Raw genomic sequence first — 11,957 nt, forward strand, 5'->3', positions numbered from 1 at the left:
CGCAGCATTCGGGAGGTTGAGAACCGCCCATGTAAATGATACCTTACTACACTCCCCCAGCATCCCACTCTCTCACTATGCTCCCTGCTCCTCTCTCATCACGTGACAGGCTTCTCATAGTCCTCCTTGTCAGGGCAAAGGAGGTCCACGGCCACACAGGACCCTGCCCAAAATCCCTTCTCCTCTGTGGAGAGGGGCCCATGCTAGGTTATGCTGAATTCCAGTTCCCTCGCTGACACCGGTTTCATTGAAGGTGTGTAAGCAGGTACCTTGGTACCCCACTCATCCTCCTTCATACAGCTGTGCTATCTTGCTGGATCCATCACCCACATCCCACATCACCCACATCCCACATCACCCACATCCCAGGCAGTCCCTAAGGAAGCATGCCAGAGGGAAGTCAGGAGGCTCTAGGTAACTCAAAGGACCTGGTACTGACAGTAAGGATAGGGTTTGGGGGGTGGAGGCTTGGAGGGCGGGTTGGGGCTTCACGAGAACCAGGAGTGGGAGCTGGGGTCAGTGAACCTGTACTTTGTTATCTGCGCCTGGTTGCGGGAGGCCAAGATTAGTTCCAAAGAAAGTTGTGGCGCTTACTCAAGGCAGGCAGCCCTTTTCCCTCACATAAACAACAGCAACCACCTTCCTGCCTCCCAGCTGCAGGAGCTTTGCAGCTAAAGGCTAAAAAGCTAGGTTCTGGAGCCCTCCCAGGGAGGCAGTCATTTAGGTCTATTTAGTCAGCCCACTTTCTCTAACATCAACAGCAATACTGAGAACCAACAGGAATGACCACAGGACACGGGATGGCCACACCCAGAGGCCCCTGCTGAGTCTCACCCTCATTCCTCCAAAGCTCTTTTCATTAACTCTCCCAGCCTCTACACCCCACCCCCACAACATCAGCAACTTACAGGGGGGCCTCGAGGCCCGACGATGGACATCCCCGCATCTCCAGGGGCACCCTGTGGGGAGACAGAGGGGATGTGAGCAGGTACCTCAGTACCCCACTCATCCTCCTTCGTACAGTTGTGCTATCTTGCTGGATCCATCACCCAGGTTCCACATCACCCACATCCCAGGCAGTCCCTAAGGAAGCATGCCTCCTCCTCCCATGGGGGGAGGGGGAGGGAGGGGAGTTGGTGGGGAAAGGATGTAAGAGGGGGTGGGAGGCTGGCAGCCAGGAAGGGGAATGCCAACCACCATAGACCAAAGGGAGGTCAGAGATCGGTTGTAAGTGGGGAGCACAAAGACGATCTTGGACCTTGGACCGTCACAGAGGAACGGAGAAGAGTAGCGGGTGAATGGGAAAGGACAATGAGCTTTGGAAGTGCAAGAGAGCAGCATCCATGACTTTGAGGCCAGGAGGGAACCACAAGGAATGGTGGGGCTCAGCAGTGACATTCCACCGGGTTCACCTGGCAGTTCGCCTTCCAAATGAATGGTTAGACACACAATAATATCCTGGCTATATGGGCTCTACAGCCTTGAGGCCAGAGACTGACCCTCTCGGATGCTCCAAAAGGATGAAGGCTGAGCCCATATAGCATGTCCTGGATCTATGGCTGAAAGCTCTGGGGGCTATGTATGACAGGTGGCTGAGCCAGCTGGATAAAGGAAGGGTGCTGATGGGTAGGACTCTGTAGCAGCAGACAGGAGGGGAATGAGAAAGCTCAGGGCTCTGAGTTCAAATCATGACAGCTTTCTGAGCTCACACAACCTGCTTGGGAGCTGGAGCTTGGAATGCTCCACAGTCTTTGTGGGCAAGGAATTGCACTGTAGTTTACAAAATGTCCTACCTCATATACAGGTAGCAGTGATCTGGAACTAGTAACTTCGGCACTGTGAAGCAGACTTGACTTAAGGCAAAATGGATACTTTGAAGGGAAACCCTGCTCCTTAGCAGCTGCCTGAGTGGGAAGAAGCTTCCTAATTTCTCTGTTCATTTCCTGAACTATGGCAGGGAAAACATCCCCATCACATAGACTTTCCATGGGATAAGACTAGAAGGTGCTTAAAATCACCACATGGTCTGGGAAGGTGATGTGTCTCACCCTATAGGATGGGACCAATATCTACTTGGAAGACCGCCCTGTCATATGATCAGTAGCTTCAGCCTCGGGAGACACAGCACACAAGGGTCCTCTCCAGCTGTGTCACCTTCTATCTGGGGGACCATGAGCATGTGACTTTCCTTTTCTGGGCCTAACGCACAGAGGAATGGTGAAGCTTTCAAGAAGGGTTGTCAGCATTACCTGAGCCATTAGAAAAGAACACTTACAGCCTGCCCATACAGCCTGCCCACCGCTGAGGAGCCTCGGCTAAAGTCAGCATTCGCTACTTTAGAGATGGGATACTCTGTTGCAATATCAGTGCAGTAACTCTGTGTGTGTTTGTGTGTGTTGTGGGGAGGAGGTCGGAGGTCTCCTGCCTGCAATTCCAGTTCTCAGCAGGTAAAGATGGGAAGATCTTTGTAAATTTAATGTCATCTTGAGTTACACAATGACTTCTAGGCTAGCCTAGGCTACAAGCCAAAACCCTTTCCCACAAAAAGAAAAAAGAAAAAGAGCAGAACAAAACAATCCACAATCCTGACAACACTGACACGCCCAGTGTCTACAAGGATGGAAGGAAAGCAGAGAACCAGGAACCTGCCCACGTTATTGCTGGGGACTCCAGACAAACCCCATACTCTCTCCTCTGATTGGATAAGTTATGCTCTGAAATCCCCAGAACCCACCAGGCTGCTCTCTCTGGATGTCCTCTCCCCTAACCTGGCTCCTGGCTTCCCAGGCAGGGTGGAAAGTCCTCTCTGTAACTCTGGGGTCCCCCTGGGTAGTCCCAGCTACAGAGCAGTGATAAGCAGTCTTTTATTCATGGGGGTGGGTGATAGCCCCTAGGAGAGCAATGGGGGCCTTTGCATATGGTTAAGGTAAGGCAGGGACAGGCTTACTGAGCTGGGACAGCTGAGGCCTTGCCTAGGAATCCCAGGGCTTCATACCAGGGCTCAGAGAGTGCTAGCTTAAAAGCCTTCCAGTGAGAGAGAAGGCTGGGTTAGAGGGGGCAGTGAAGACTCACCTTCTCGCCTGGTTGACCTTTGATACCCTGGACAGGCAGCCCCACGAAACACAGGGCACAGGGAAAAGAGAGACGGGGAGAGAAAAAAAGAGGATGAGAGACAGACACGGACAACAGGAATCCATGCTAATGGCACAGCAACTGAACAAAAAAAAAAATCACTGTGAAATAAGAAACACAGCACAAGACACAGATGCAGACACGCGACAGCCATCTCGGCCAGCAAGCACGTCCAGCTGGTCTACATCACTAGGAAAGAAACAAGGGATCCTGTCCAAGTGGTGCGTGTGTGAAAAGTGGGAGGTAGGGGGAGGGAAGGAGAGACAGGGGGGAAGGAAGGGAGGGCGAAGGAGGGAGGGAGGGAGAGAGAGAGAGGGAGAGAGGGAGAGAGAGAGAGATCCCTAACCCAGTCAGAAAATCTTCCTAATTAGCCAAATCCAAAGGGCCATGGGTGGGGCTGGGAAGAAGTTCCCAAGGTCTGTGATCATGAACCCCAGGGGCTCGGAAGGTCCCTCTGAGTCCCAAGTACAGAACTTTGTGAAGTAAGGTAAGATCGGAACCATTAGGGGTACCCATTCCTGGAACAGAGAAAGCTTGAGGCATGCAAAGGAGGGGGCAGACAAGGGAGGGGACGCAGGATGACACGGGACAAACAGAATGGGGTGACTGGGCTTGGGTGGCTCAGGCATGTAATCCCAGCTGCTTGGGAGACTGAAGCAGGAAGAATACAAGTTCAAGGCCTGTCTGAGCTAGAGGCTGAGTTCAAGGCCAACTAGGGACAACTCAGTGAGATTCTATCTCAAAGATAAAGTCTAAAGAGGGCTGAGGATTGAATTCAAGAGGTAAGATGCTTGCCTCATATGCTTAAACTCTTACATTGAGTCACCAGTATTACAAAAAAAGGGGCAGAGGTGGTAGGAGGTGAACATAGCAAGGATGCTGGACGAGTCAGAGTATAAAGAAAGCAGGATGCCCAGCCAGGGGTTCCTTTGTCACTCCAGTGGCGGGCAGCCTCCCTCCATGCAGCTCCCAACAGGCCAGTGGTGCCACCTCTGGTGACGTATGGGAATGACCCAGGAATTTCACACCTGGTCATTGGACACTACAGTCCTTATCAAGTGGCTTATGCCAGGCCCCCTAGTGAGCAGCCAAATGGGCCATCCACATTTAAAATAGCACCAGCAGTGAGAAGTTCCAAAGTGGCTGGAAAGGAGCTCTGCACAGGAGGTGGGAGGCTTCCGGTGGCCCCCCTACCTCTCCCCATTGCCACCACACAGGAAGCTCCGATGAGGGAGGGCAGGAAGGAGGAGCCGGAAGTACTTTTTGCACTAGGCAGAACTTCCTGCAGGCCAGCTGCTGCACCCAGCAGGGGGCTGGCGGGGGTGGGGGGGACTCCCAACATTTACCTAACCAAGAGCAAGGTGGTAGGCCAGTTGGCTTGGGTACAAAATCAACTTCACCTCCTTCCGGGGTAGATTTTGCCCATTAAAGGGGATCATTAAGGCTATAGTGAGACTTAGGTGCATCCAATATGATCGCTCCAGGAAGGATGGCAGGGTAACTGGGTGGGACCCAGTGACAGCATAGACAGACCCAGTGTCTAATGGATGGACTGATGGAACAGATACGGTGGGTGGGTTGGGGGGCAAGCAAGTGCCCTGTGTCCTGGTATGCAATCAGTGTGAGGACTCTGTGGAGAGGATCGAGACTCCCACACGCTGTCAGGTCTTAAAATGTTGAAAACCAACATACACTGCTAGCTGTACACGCTGACTGGTTTTTCACTCTTCCTGGGTACCAAGCCTTGCTGAGTATGTGTATGGAGGGGCAGGTGAGGGCGCAGTGGACAAGAGCTTTGAGGATGCTGAAGTCCCTGTGAGATACCACTTAGAGAAAGCCTATGCTAGGAATAGGGTAAATGTTGGATAAAATGACATCAACTGATGTGACAACACCCCACCCCACCCCCTCCTCCAGTACCACAGAGGTGGCCTCACAACTCACAGGTTGCATGGAGCTCTTGAACCAAGCTCTAGAATGTTCTAGGCCTCTGAGGCATCCGTTTAAAGTCAGCTCCTTCTTTCAGCTCTGATGCTAGGGGTGGACCACCCCTGGTCAAGGATACAAGTTTGCAGCCTGGTTGCCTGTAATCAAGTGTTTGCTTCCTCATTTCCTAATGTGTAACCTTGAGAAAGACATTTACCTTCAGAGCCTGGGCTTCTTCTCCTGGGAGTGCTGGGGGTGGGGTGGGGGTGGGGTGGGATGGAGATTGTACCTCTGCTTAGACAGTTCACTCGAGGGCCTAATGAGCTGGTGTGTGAAGGCCCTTTGGTTCACAGCCCAGCAGGGTGTGGGTACTAGCAAAACTCTGGGTACCCCCAACTCCATGCTTGCTCCAGCCATGCAAATCCATACACAGATGTCACAGTCATGCTTAAGGCGAATGCCAGCACAGCAGCGAGGGTCCCAGCCAAAGCCAGCAGAGATAGCGGTGGAATCATGTTGGAGGTGGGATGTTAGCGGTAAGAAGAGGAGGGCAGCCCTGTGTCCATGTCCATCCTAATTCAGGATGCTCTTTACTAACCCAGGCTTCTGTCTGTCTAGACCAGTGGTCCTCAACCTTCCTAACGCTTTGAGCTTTTAATACTGGTGATCCCAACCAATTATTTTCATTGCAACTTCATAACTGTAATTTTGCTACTGTTATGAATTGTGATGTAAAACATCTGATATGCAGGGTCTTAGGTGATCCCTTGTGAAAGGCTCACTCAACCTTCTAGGGGGTCGAGACCCACAGGTTGAGAACCATGGATCCTGCCCCAGGAGCCCTTCAACCTGAGGCTGACAGGACAGCCCAGGTGCTGGGGACTCAATGTCTAGGGCTAGCCTTCTCATATCTTCTGACCAAGAGCTCTCATCTCTCTCTTTACAAAAGCAAACATTAACTGCATTCACCCTTAAGAGGACCTGGAGGAACAATGACTTTCTGCAGCGTACTTACTTAGTCCCTGTGTCTCCCAGGAGAACACATTCCAAGTCCCCAGTGGGTGCTAGGAACAATGGTGTGTATGGGACCCTATGTGTACTACATCTTTTCTATATGTGTGTACCTATGTCAAACTTTAATTTTATAAATTAGGCCCAGCAAGAACATTTAAAAAGGATACCTTGCAATAAAATAGAACAAGTTTAACAGTGTTTCCTAAGATGCAGTTGAAATATCTGACCACAGTAACTGAAGCTGTGTGTGCAGATGAACTGCTAGATGCTGCTCTGTTCAGTCTGGAGGCTGGAATAAAATGTCTTCCTGTCCCCTTCCTTGGCTCTCCTGATGTAGCTCTGTGCAGCACTTCACCATGCATGGAGGACAAGCCAGCTTGGAGAAGCAAGTGATGGCGCCCCAAGCAGGGACACATGAGCCAACTCACCACACGTCCAGGCATCCCGATGGCACCCTTGTCCCCCTGATGAAGGAGGTGGAAACAGTTAGTGTGGCTGCCACTTGCCAGAGTATCCCACAAGCTTGTGTACACCTAACTTGAGGACATGGCTAGCCAGCTTTGTTGGAGCAGCTAGGAAAACATTTAGAGTGGCACCAAGTGTCATGTGGACATCACCGATGGACCTGCCAGGAGACATCACCAACTAGGCCAGGGCCTCAATGCCCGGACTGAGTCAGACTTTCATCTCTCACCTATTGTTTTCTGTACGCAAGCATGGTGCTGCGGAATACAGGTTGCAGTAGGTGGAGGTTGTCATTCTGGACCTCAGTCTCTGAAGCCCTTTCTCCCTCAGGCTTGTGTTTTTGCAGCCCATCAGTGACAGCCAGAATGGGCTTAGGAGTCATTATCCTTGCTTTAAGGCACAGAGCAAGACAGAAGGACCAATGACAGCCCTAGGGCTGTCTGCCAGAGCCAGAGAAGCAATGCCCATGCTCCCCGGCTCCTCCCTCTCCTGCTCTGGTGTCCCACCCTGCCCCCTCTCCTCCCAGGCTGCTCCAGTTTGTGGATTTCGATACTTTGTTTTGTAGCCAGGGTTACATCCTCTAGCTCTGGAAATTTGCTTACAAAGTTTCACTCGTTCCCCCATTCAGTAGAAAATATTTTTTTGCAATCATAGACATGCAGACATCATAAAAATCTGGGGTGGAGCCTCAAAGGATGGGGAGCAACCGGGTGAGGAAGGTAAGATGATGCCTGGCCTGCCAGGCAGGAGAAGCCTGCACCGAACCCCCCCCCCGCCCCTGCCCCCCCCCCCCCCCGAATGTGTATGGGGGTGGGAGGAGTTCTGAGGGTGACTCTGAATCTGCTGATCTCAAAGAGGGAAAAAGCATCGAGCAACATCCCAGAACATATGTGGGATGCACGCAAAATGCTGTCAGTTCCTGTTAGGCTTACATTGTCAAGGTCCAGAGTATCTTTGAGCAGAGCACTGTGTCTTTGCTAAGAATGGCATAGTGCTGGTTGTAAGCACTGATGGTTTCCCCGTCCTCCCTGAGCACCAGCCTATTGAATGGAAGATGCAGAATGGGAGCTTTGCCGGTCGTCGAGTTCCCCATGGGATGCTGCTGTCTCACACCAAGAACTTGGCATTTGGTAAATGTTAAGCAAAATGGCCTTGACTAGAGCTGGAACCCACAGCTCCTTGGTTCTATGCACATGTTTACACTTCTTGTGCTTTATATCCTAACAAAGGGCCAACACTCGTGCACCTGCCGATGGGTCACCCCACAACCCTTCACGTGGAAGCTCAGACCCTCAGCCAGTGGATCTGCCCCTCCTATCAAGCATGTGCCAGGCTCATGCCTGTCATCAGCTCTGGCTCCAGCAACCTCACCGTCCACTCGCTCCCGGGCTTCTGAATGATATTCCAGGGTGTGTGTGTGTGTGTGTGTGTGTGTGTGTGTGTGTATGTGTGAGTGTGTGTGATTATTTTTCCTTTCATTTGGAAAGTAATGTTCTTTGCAGCCCTGGCCATAAAATGCTCAGGTTGGGGAGATGCATGCAAAGGCCAGCAGCTGGAAACTCAGCAGCATCCCACACTCTGTGAACTGCCCCCTAAATGCCTTTTAAAGGTGGATGCTATAAGACCAAAAAAAAAAAAAAAGCCAAAAACTTGCCCACATTCTTCTCTGTCATCTGACTACCCCCACCCCCTGCTTAGGTTTCACGGACAAAGTCACTGTCCTCTTGAGCTTCAGCACTGGGAACTTCTCTGCTTTTGGGCCTGAGCCTTCTTCCTTGTGTATTTTACTAAAGAAAGTCGCTGGTCATTGATTCTAGAAGCTATTGGATTGGCCTAAAAGTTACAGTATAATTCACACTCAGAAGGTTCTAGAATCCAGTGGAAAGTGGCCTTCAGCTAAGGGAAGACAGGTATCAACAGGTGTCCTCTGAACGCCTCTGCCACCCCTGCATCCCTCCCATACCCTACCTAGATGTCTCCTTTGTGCCCTACCTCAAACCCTCATCAGTGACCTTCCTTAACCCCCTGCTTGGTTACAGCATCTTGCCTGAGCCATGCCCTGCTCCAAAACCCACAGTGTTTATAATCAATCTCATTTATTGAAGCTGGATCCCACAGAATAATGTCTTAGAAGACTTTAAAGATGGCACTCAAATAAATGCCAGGCAAGGGCCACAAGAAACTCCTGTGCTCAGTGGACTTAAAAGGGCTCAGCCTCCACTGCTGACCTCAGACAGGTTGGACGATGCATTTTATCCTTCTGAGGCAGAGCCCTTTTTTCTCCCATCACTAAATTGAGTGATCACTTCTCTGAGCGATACTAGTTTTCTCTGAGTTATCCAGCAATCAAGGCTGGGGATGCCCGGAATGTTTGGCACCTGTAAAAGCTTCAGGTGGCTACTCATCAGTTGACAAGATGGCTAGTCACATGACTTCTGCCCACTTTTGCCTGAAGTCCCTATGGTTACTCAGCATGGCCTTCTTATGGTAACTGGAGAAAAACAAAGGTTTTTGAGTCTACCATTCCCTAGAGGGCACAGAAAAACTAGAACAGTGGTTTGAATGTCATCTGCCATGAAGAAGGCTGGGAATGACCCAAGGACTTGGGCCAGTGGCTCTGGTCCCTCATTACAGAACTATCTATCTGGACAATAGCTCCGATGTTGGGAGGGTCTGCTGCTAGGTTTGCATGCACAATACCCCAGGAGAGAAGCCAAAAGCTACAGCCACAGACCCCAGATACTCTCCAGTGTTCTACCATGGAGCGGTGGGTGTGGTTTCACCCTCAACCACGGATTAGAGACTCCAGAGGAAGGTCATGCTCAGAGAATTGTGAGAAATGGCCATCCAACCTAGGCAGTCAACGGACTGAGAAAGTAGATAATGGGACTGGGGTGTGGTCAGTGGGAGAGCACTTGAAATGCCCATGGGTCCTGGGCTTAGTGCTCACTGAAAGGGAGGCAGAGAGAGAAGAAATGAGTTACTTACTGGGAGTCCAGGTCTTCCAGTGGGACCCTGAAAGAAAGAGACGGAGAATGAAGTTAAACCCAGGCCAGAATTACAAACAGTTTAACAAGGTAACATTCCCCTATTTGGCTGTGACCTTAGGGAAGTCCCCTGCACGGTAGGAGCTTGTTATTTTAATAACTAGACGGGGATGAGGGCTTCCTTTCAGCCAGCTATCCATCCATAAAACCAGGGAAGCAGGACCTCCTATATGCCAGGCCCAGGAATAGGAACAGGAGACGGAAAGATGATCTGTCCCTTCTCATGACTCAAGGGTCACTAGGGCTTGGGCTCTCATTAGCTCGGCTGGCTCCCTCCCCCACCCCATTCCATCTCTGAGCCCTTCCTTCAGCTGCTGAGCCTACTGGACCTGACTGGGAAAGGAAAGGGATGAGAGACAGCCAGACCCTATGTTAACCTATTCCATTACATAAGAGAAGCCAAGGGCAGGCAGAGCCTGCCATCAGCCATGATGCCCCTGGTGCACTGACCCCATCTATACTGATGGCATGGGAGAAGAGAAGGGGAAAACCTACAGAGGATTATGAGGGAGACAGTGGGATTTGTTTTGGTGTATGAGAATGCATAATAAGATCACCCAGTCCATGATGGGTCAGCCCTGGGGTTGGGCGCTGTTTTGTTTTTCTGCTTCCTAGAAGCCAACAGACAAAAGTATCGGAGAACACCAGTTAGGCATGTGTCAGGCTGGAGTCATCCTGGCACTTGGGAGGCTGAGCCATGAGGACAATGAAATCTAGGCTAACGTGGGCTACAGAGTAAGACTTTCTCAAAATCAGTAAATGCATAAATAAATAGAAATTACCTAATTATTAGTCTATCAATTATGTTATCTATCATAGCAATACATCGTGGAAAACCCTTAGGAACCTGCAAAATCCTGAGAGAGTGGTGTCTTTCTAGAGTTGGACCCTGACTTCAGATGGGTCTGACCTGAGAGGGATGCTGTGCTTCTACACTGACAGCTTCCAAGAGGGGAGAGACTTCTGGGATACTCTTAGGAGCCCAGCCTGCATGGATCAGTAGGGCTAATATTGTAAAAATGGCCATCCAACTAAAAGTAAGCTATAGATTTAATGCAATCCCTATCAGAATACCAATACAGACATTGAAAAAACCATCTACTTCATAAAGAAACACATATGCATGTGCAAGCATGCATGTAAGTGTACACACACACATACCACCACCACTACCAAAAACCCAGAATAGCTAAGACAACCCCCTCATAGATACACACACCACCACCACCACCACCACCACCACCACCACCACCACCACCACCACCAATAACAACAACAAAACTCAGGATAGCTAAAACAATTCCGAATGATAAAAGAACTGCTAGAGGTATCACCATTCTAGATTTCAAGCTATATTACAGAGCTATAGGCATAAAACCAGCATGGCACTGACATAAAAACGGACATGTTGACAATGGAATTGAGTTGATCAATGGAATTGAACTGAATATCCAAACACAATTTCATATATCCACAGACACCTGATTTTTCACCAAAACCTCAAAAATGCACATTGAAGAAGACAGTATCCTCAAAAAATGGTGCTGGTCAAACTGGATGTGTGCATGTAGAAGAATGCAAATAGATCCACATCTATCACCCTGCACAAAACTCAGCTCCAAACGCACCTAGGACCTTAACACATGACCAGACATCCAGAGTCTGATAGAAGAGTAAGACCAACAGCTAGCTAATGGATAGGATCTTATAAGCCTGAAAAAATTTTATATGGCAAAGGACACTGTCATTTGAGCAAAGCGGCACCTAGTATAGGGCAAGTCTTTTACCAACTATACATCTGATAGAGGGCTAGTATCTAAAATATATAAAGAACTAAAAAACAAACAAACCAAACAGCCTAAACACCAGGAAACAAGTAACCCAATTTAAAAAACAACCTCAAAACATGAGACACAGGTGTCTAAGAAACAAAGAAATGTTGAACATCCTTAGCCATCAGGGAAATGCAAATTAAAATTACTTTGAGGTTTCATCTTATCTAGTTAAAATGGCCAAGATCAATAAAACAAATGACAGTTCATGCTGGTGAAGATGTGGGGTTAAGGAAACATTCAGCCATTGTGGGTAGGAGTACAGACTTGTACAGTCACTATGGAAATCAATGTGGCAGTTCCTGGGGAATATGGGAATTGATCTACTCTAAGATCTAGCTAGCCCACTCTTGGGCATCTACCCAAGGACTCTACATCCTACTCCAGAGATGCTTGCTCATTCAGGTTCACTGTTGTTCTGTTTGTAGTAGCCAGAGATTGGAAACAGCCTAGATGTTCATCAACTAATGAACGGATAATGAAATTAGAGTGTATTCACCCCCCCCAAAAAAGGTATATTTACACAGTGGACTATTACTCA

The 11,957-nt window shown here is 49.5% G+C and overlaps 1 protein-coding gene across 27 annotated transcripts in view; it reads right to left on the reverse strand.

Annotated features, from left to right (window-relative positions):
* Nucleotides 1-11,957, reverse strand: part of Col13a1 (collagen, type XIII, alpha 1) — a 140,973-nt gene that overhangs the window by 63,948 nt on the left and 65,068 nt on the right. For 13 of the 27 annotated variants that reach the window (NM_007731.3, XM_011243342.2, XM_011243339.2 and 10 more), the window contains 4 exons: nucleotides 9,526-9,552; nucleotides 6,501-6,536; nucleotides 3,073-3,099; nucleotides 909-959 (listed from right to left, as the gene is read on the reverse strand). In NM_007731.3, coding sequence (NP_031757.1) covers nucleotides 909-959; nucleotides 3,073-3,099; nucleotides 6,501-6,536; nucleotides 9,526-9,552 — 141 coding nt within the window. The remainder of the gene's footprint in view (nucleotides 1-908; nucleotides 960-3,072; nucleotides 3,100-6,500; nucleotides 6,537-9,525; nucleotides 9,553-11,957) is intronic. The other 14 variants (NM_001304757.1, XM_030244857.1, XM_006513171.4 and 11 more) reach the window with 4 other exon arrangements.

This window comes from Mus musculus, chromosome 10 (genome assembly GCF_000001635.26).
Source record: "Mus musculus strain C57BL/6J chromosome 10, GRCm38.p6 C57BL/6J".
Lineage (NCBI taxonomy): Eukaryota > Metazoa > Chordata > Mammalia > Rodentia > Muridae > Mus > Mus musculus.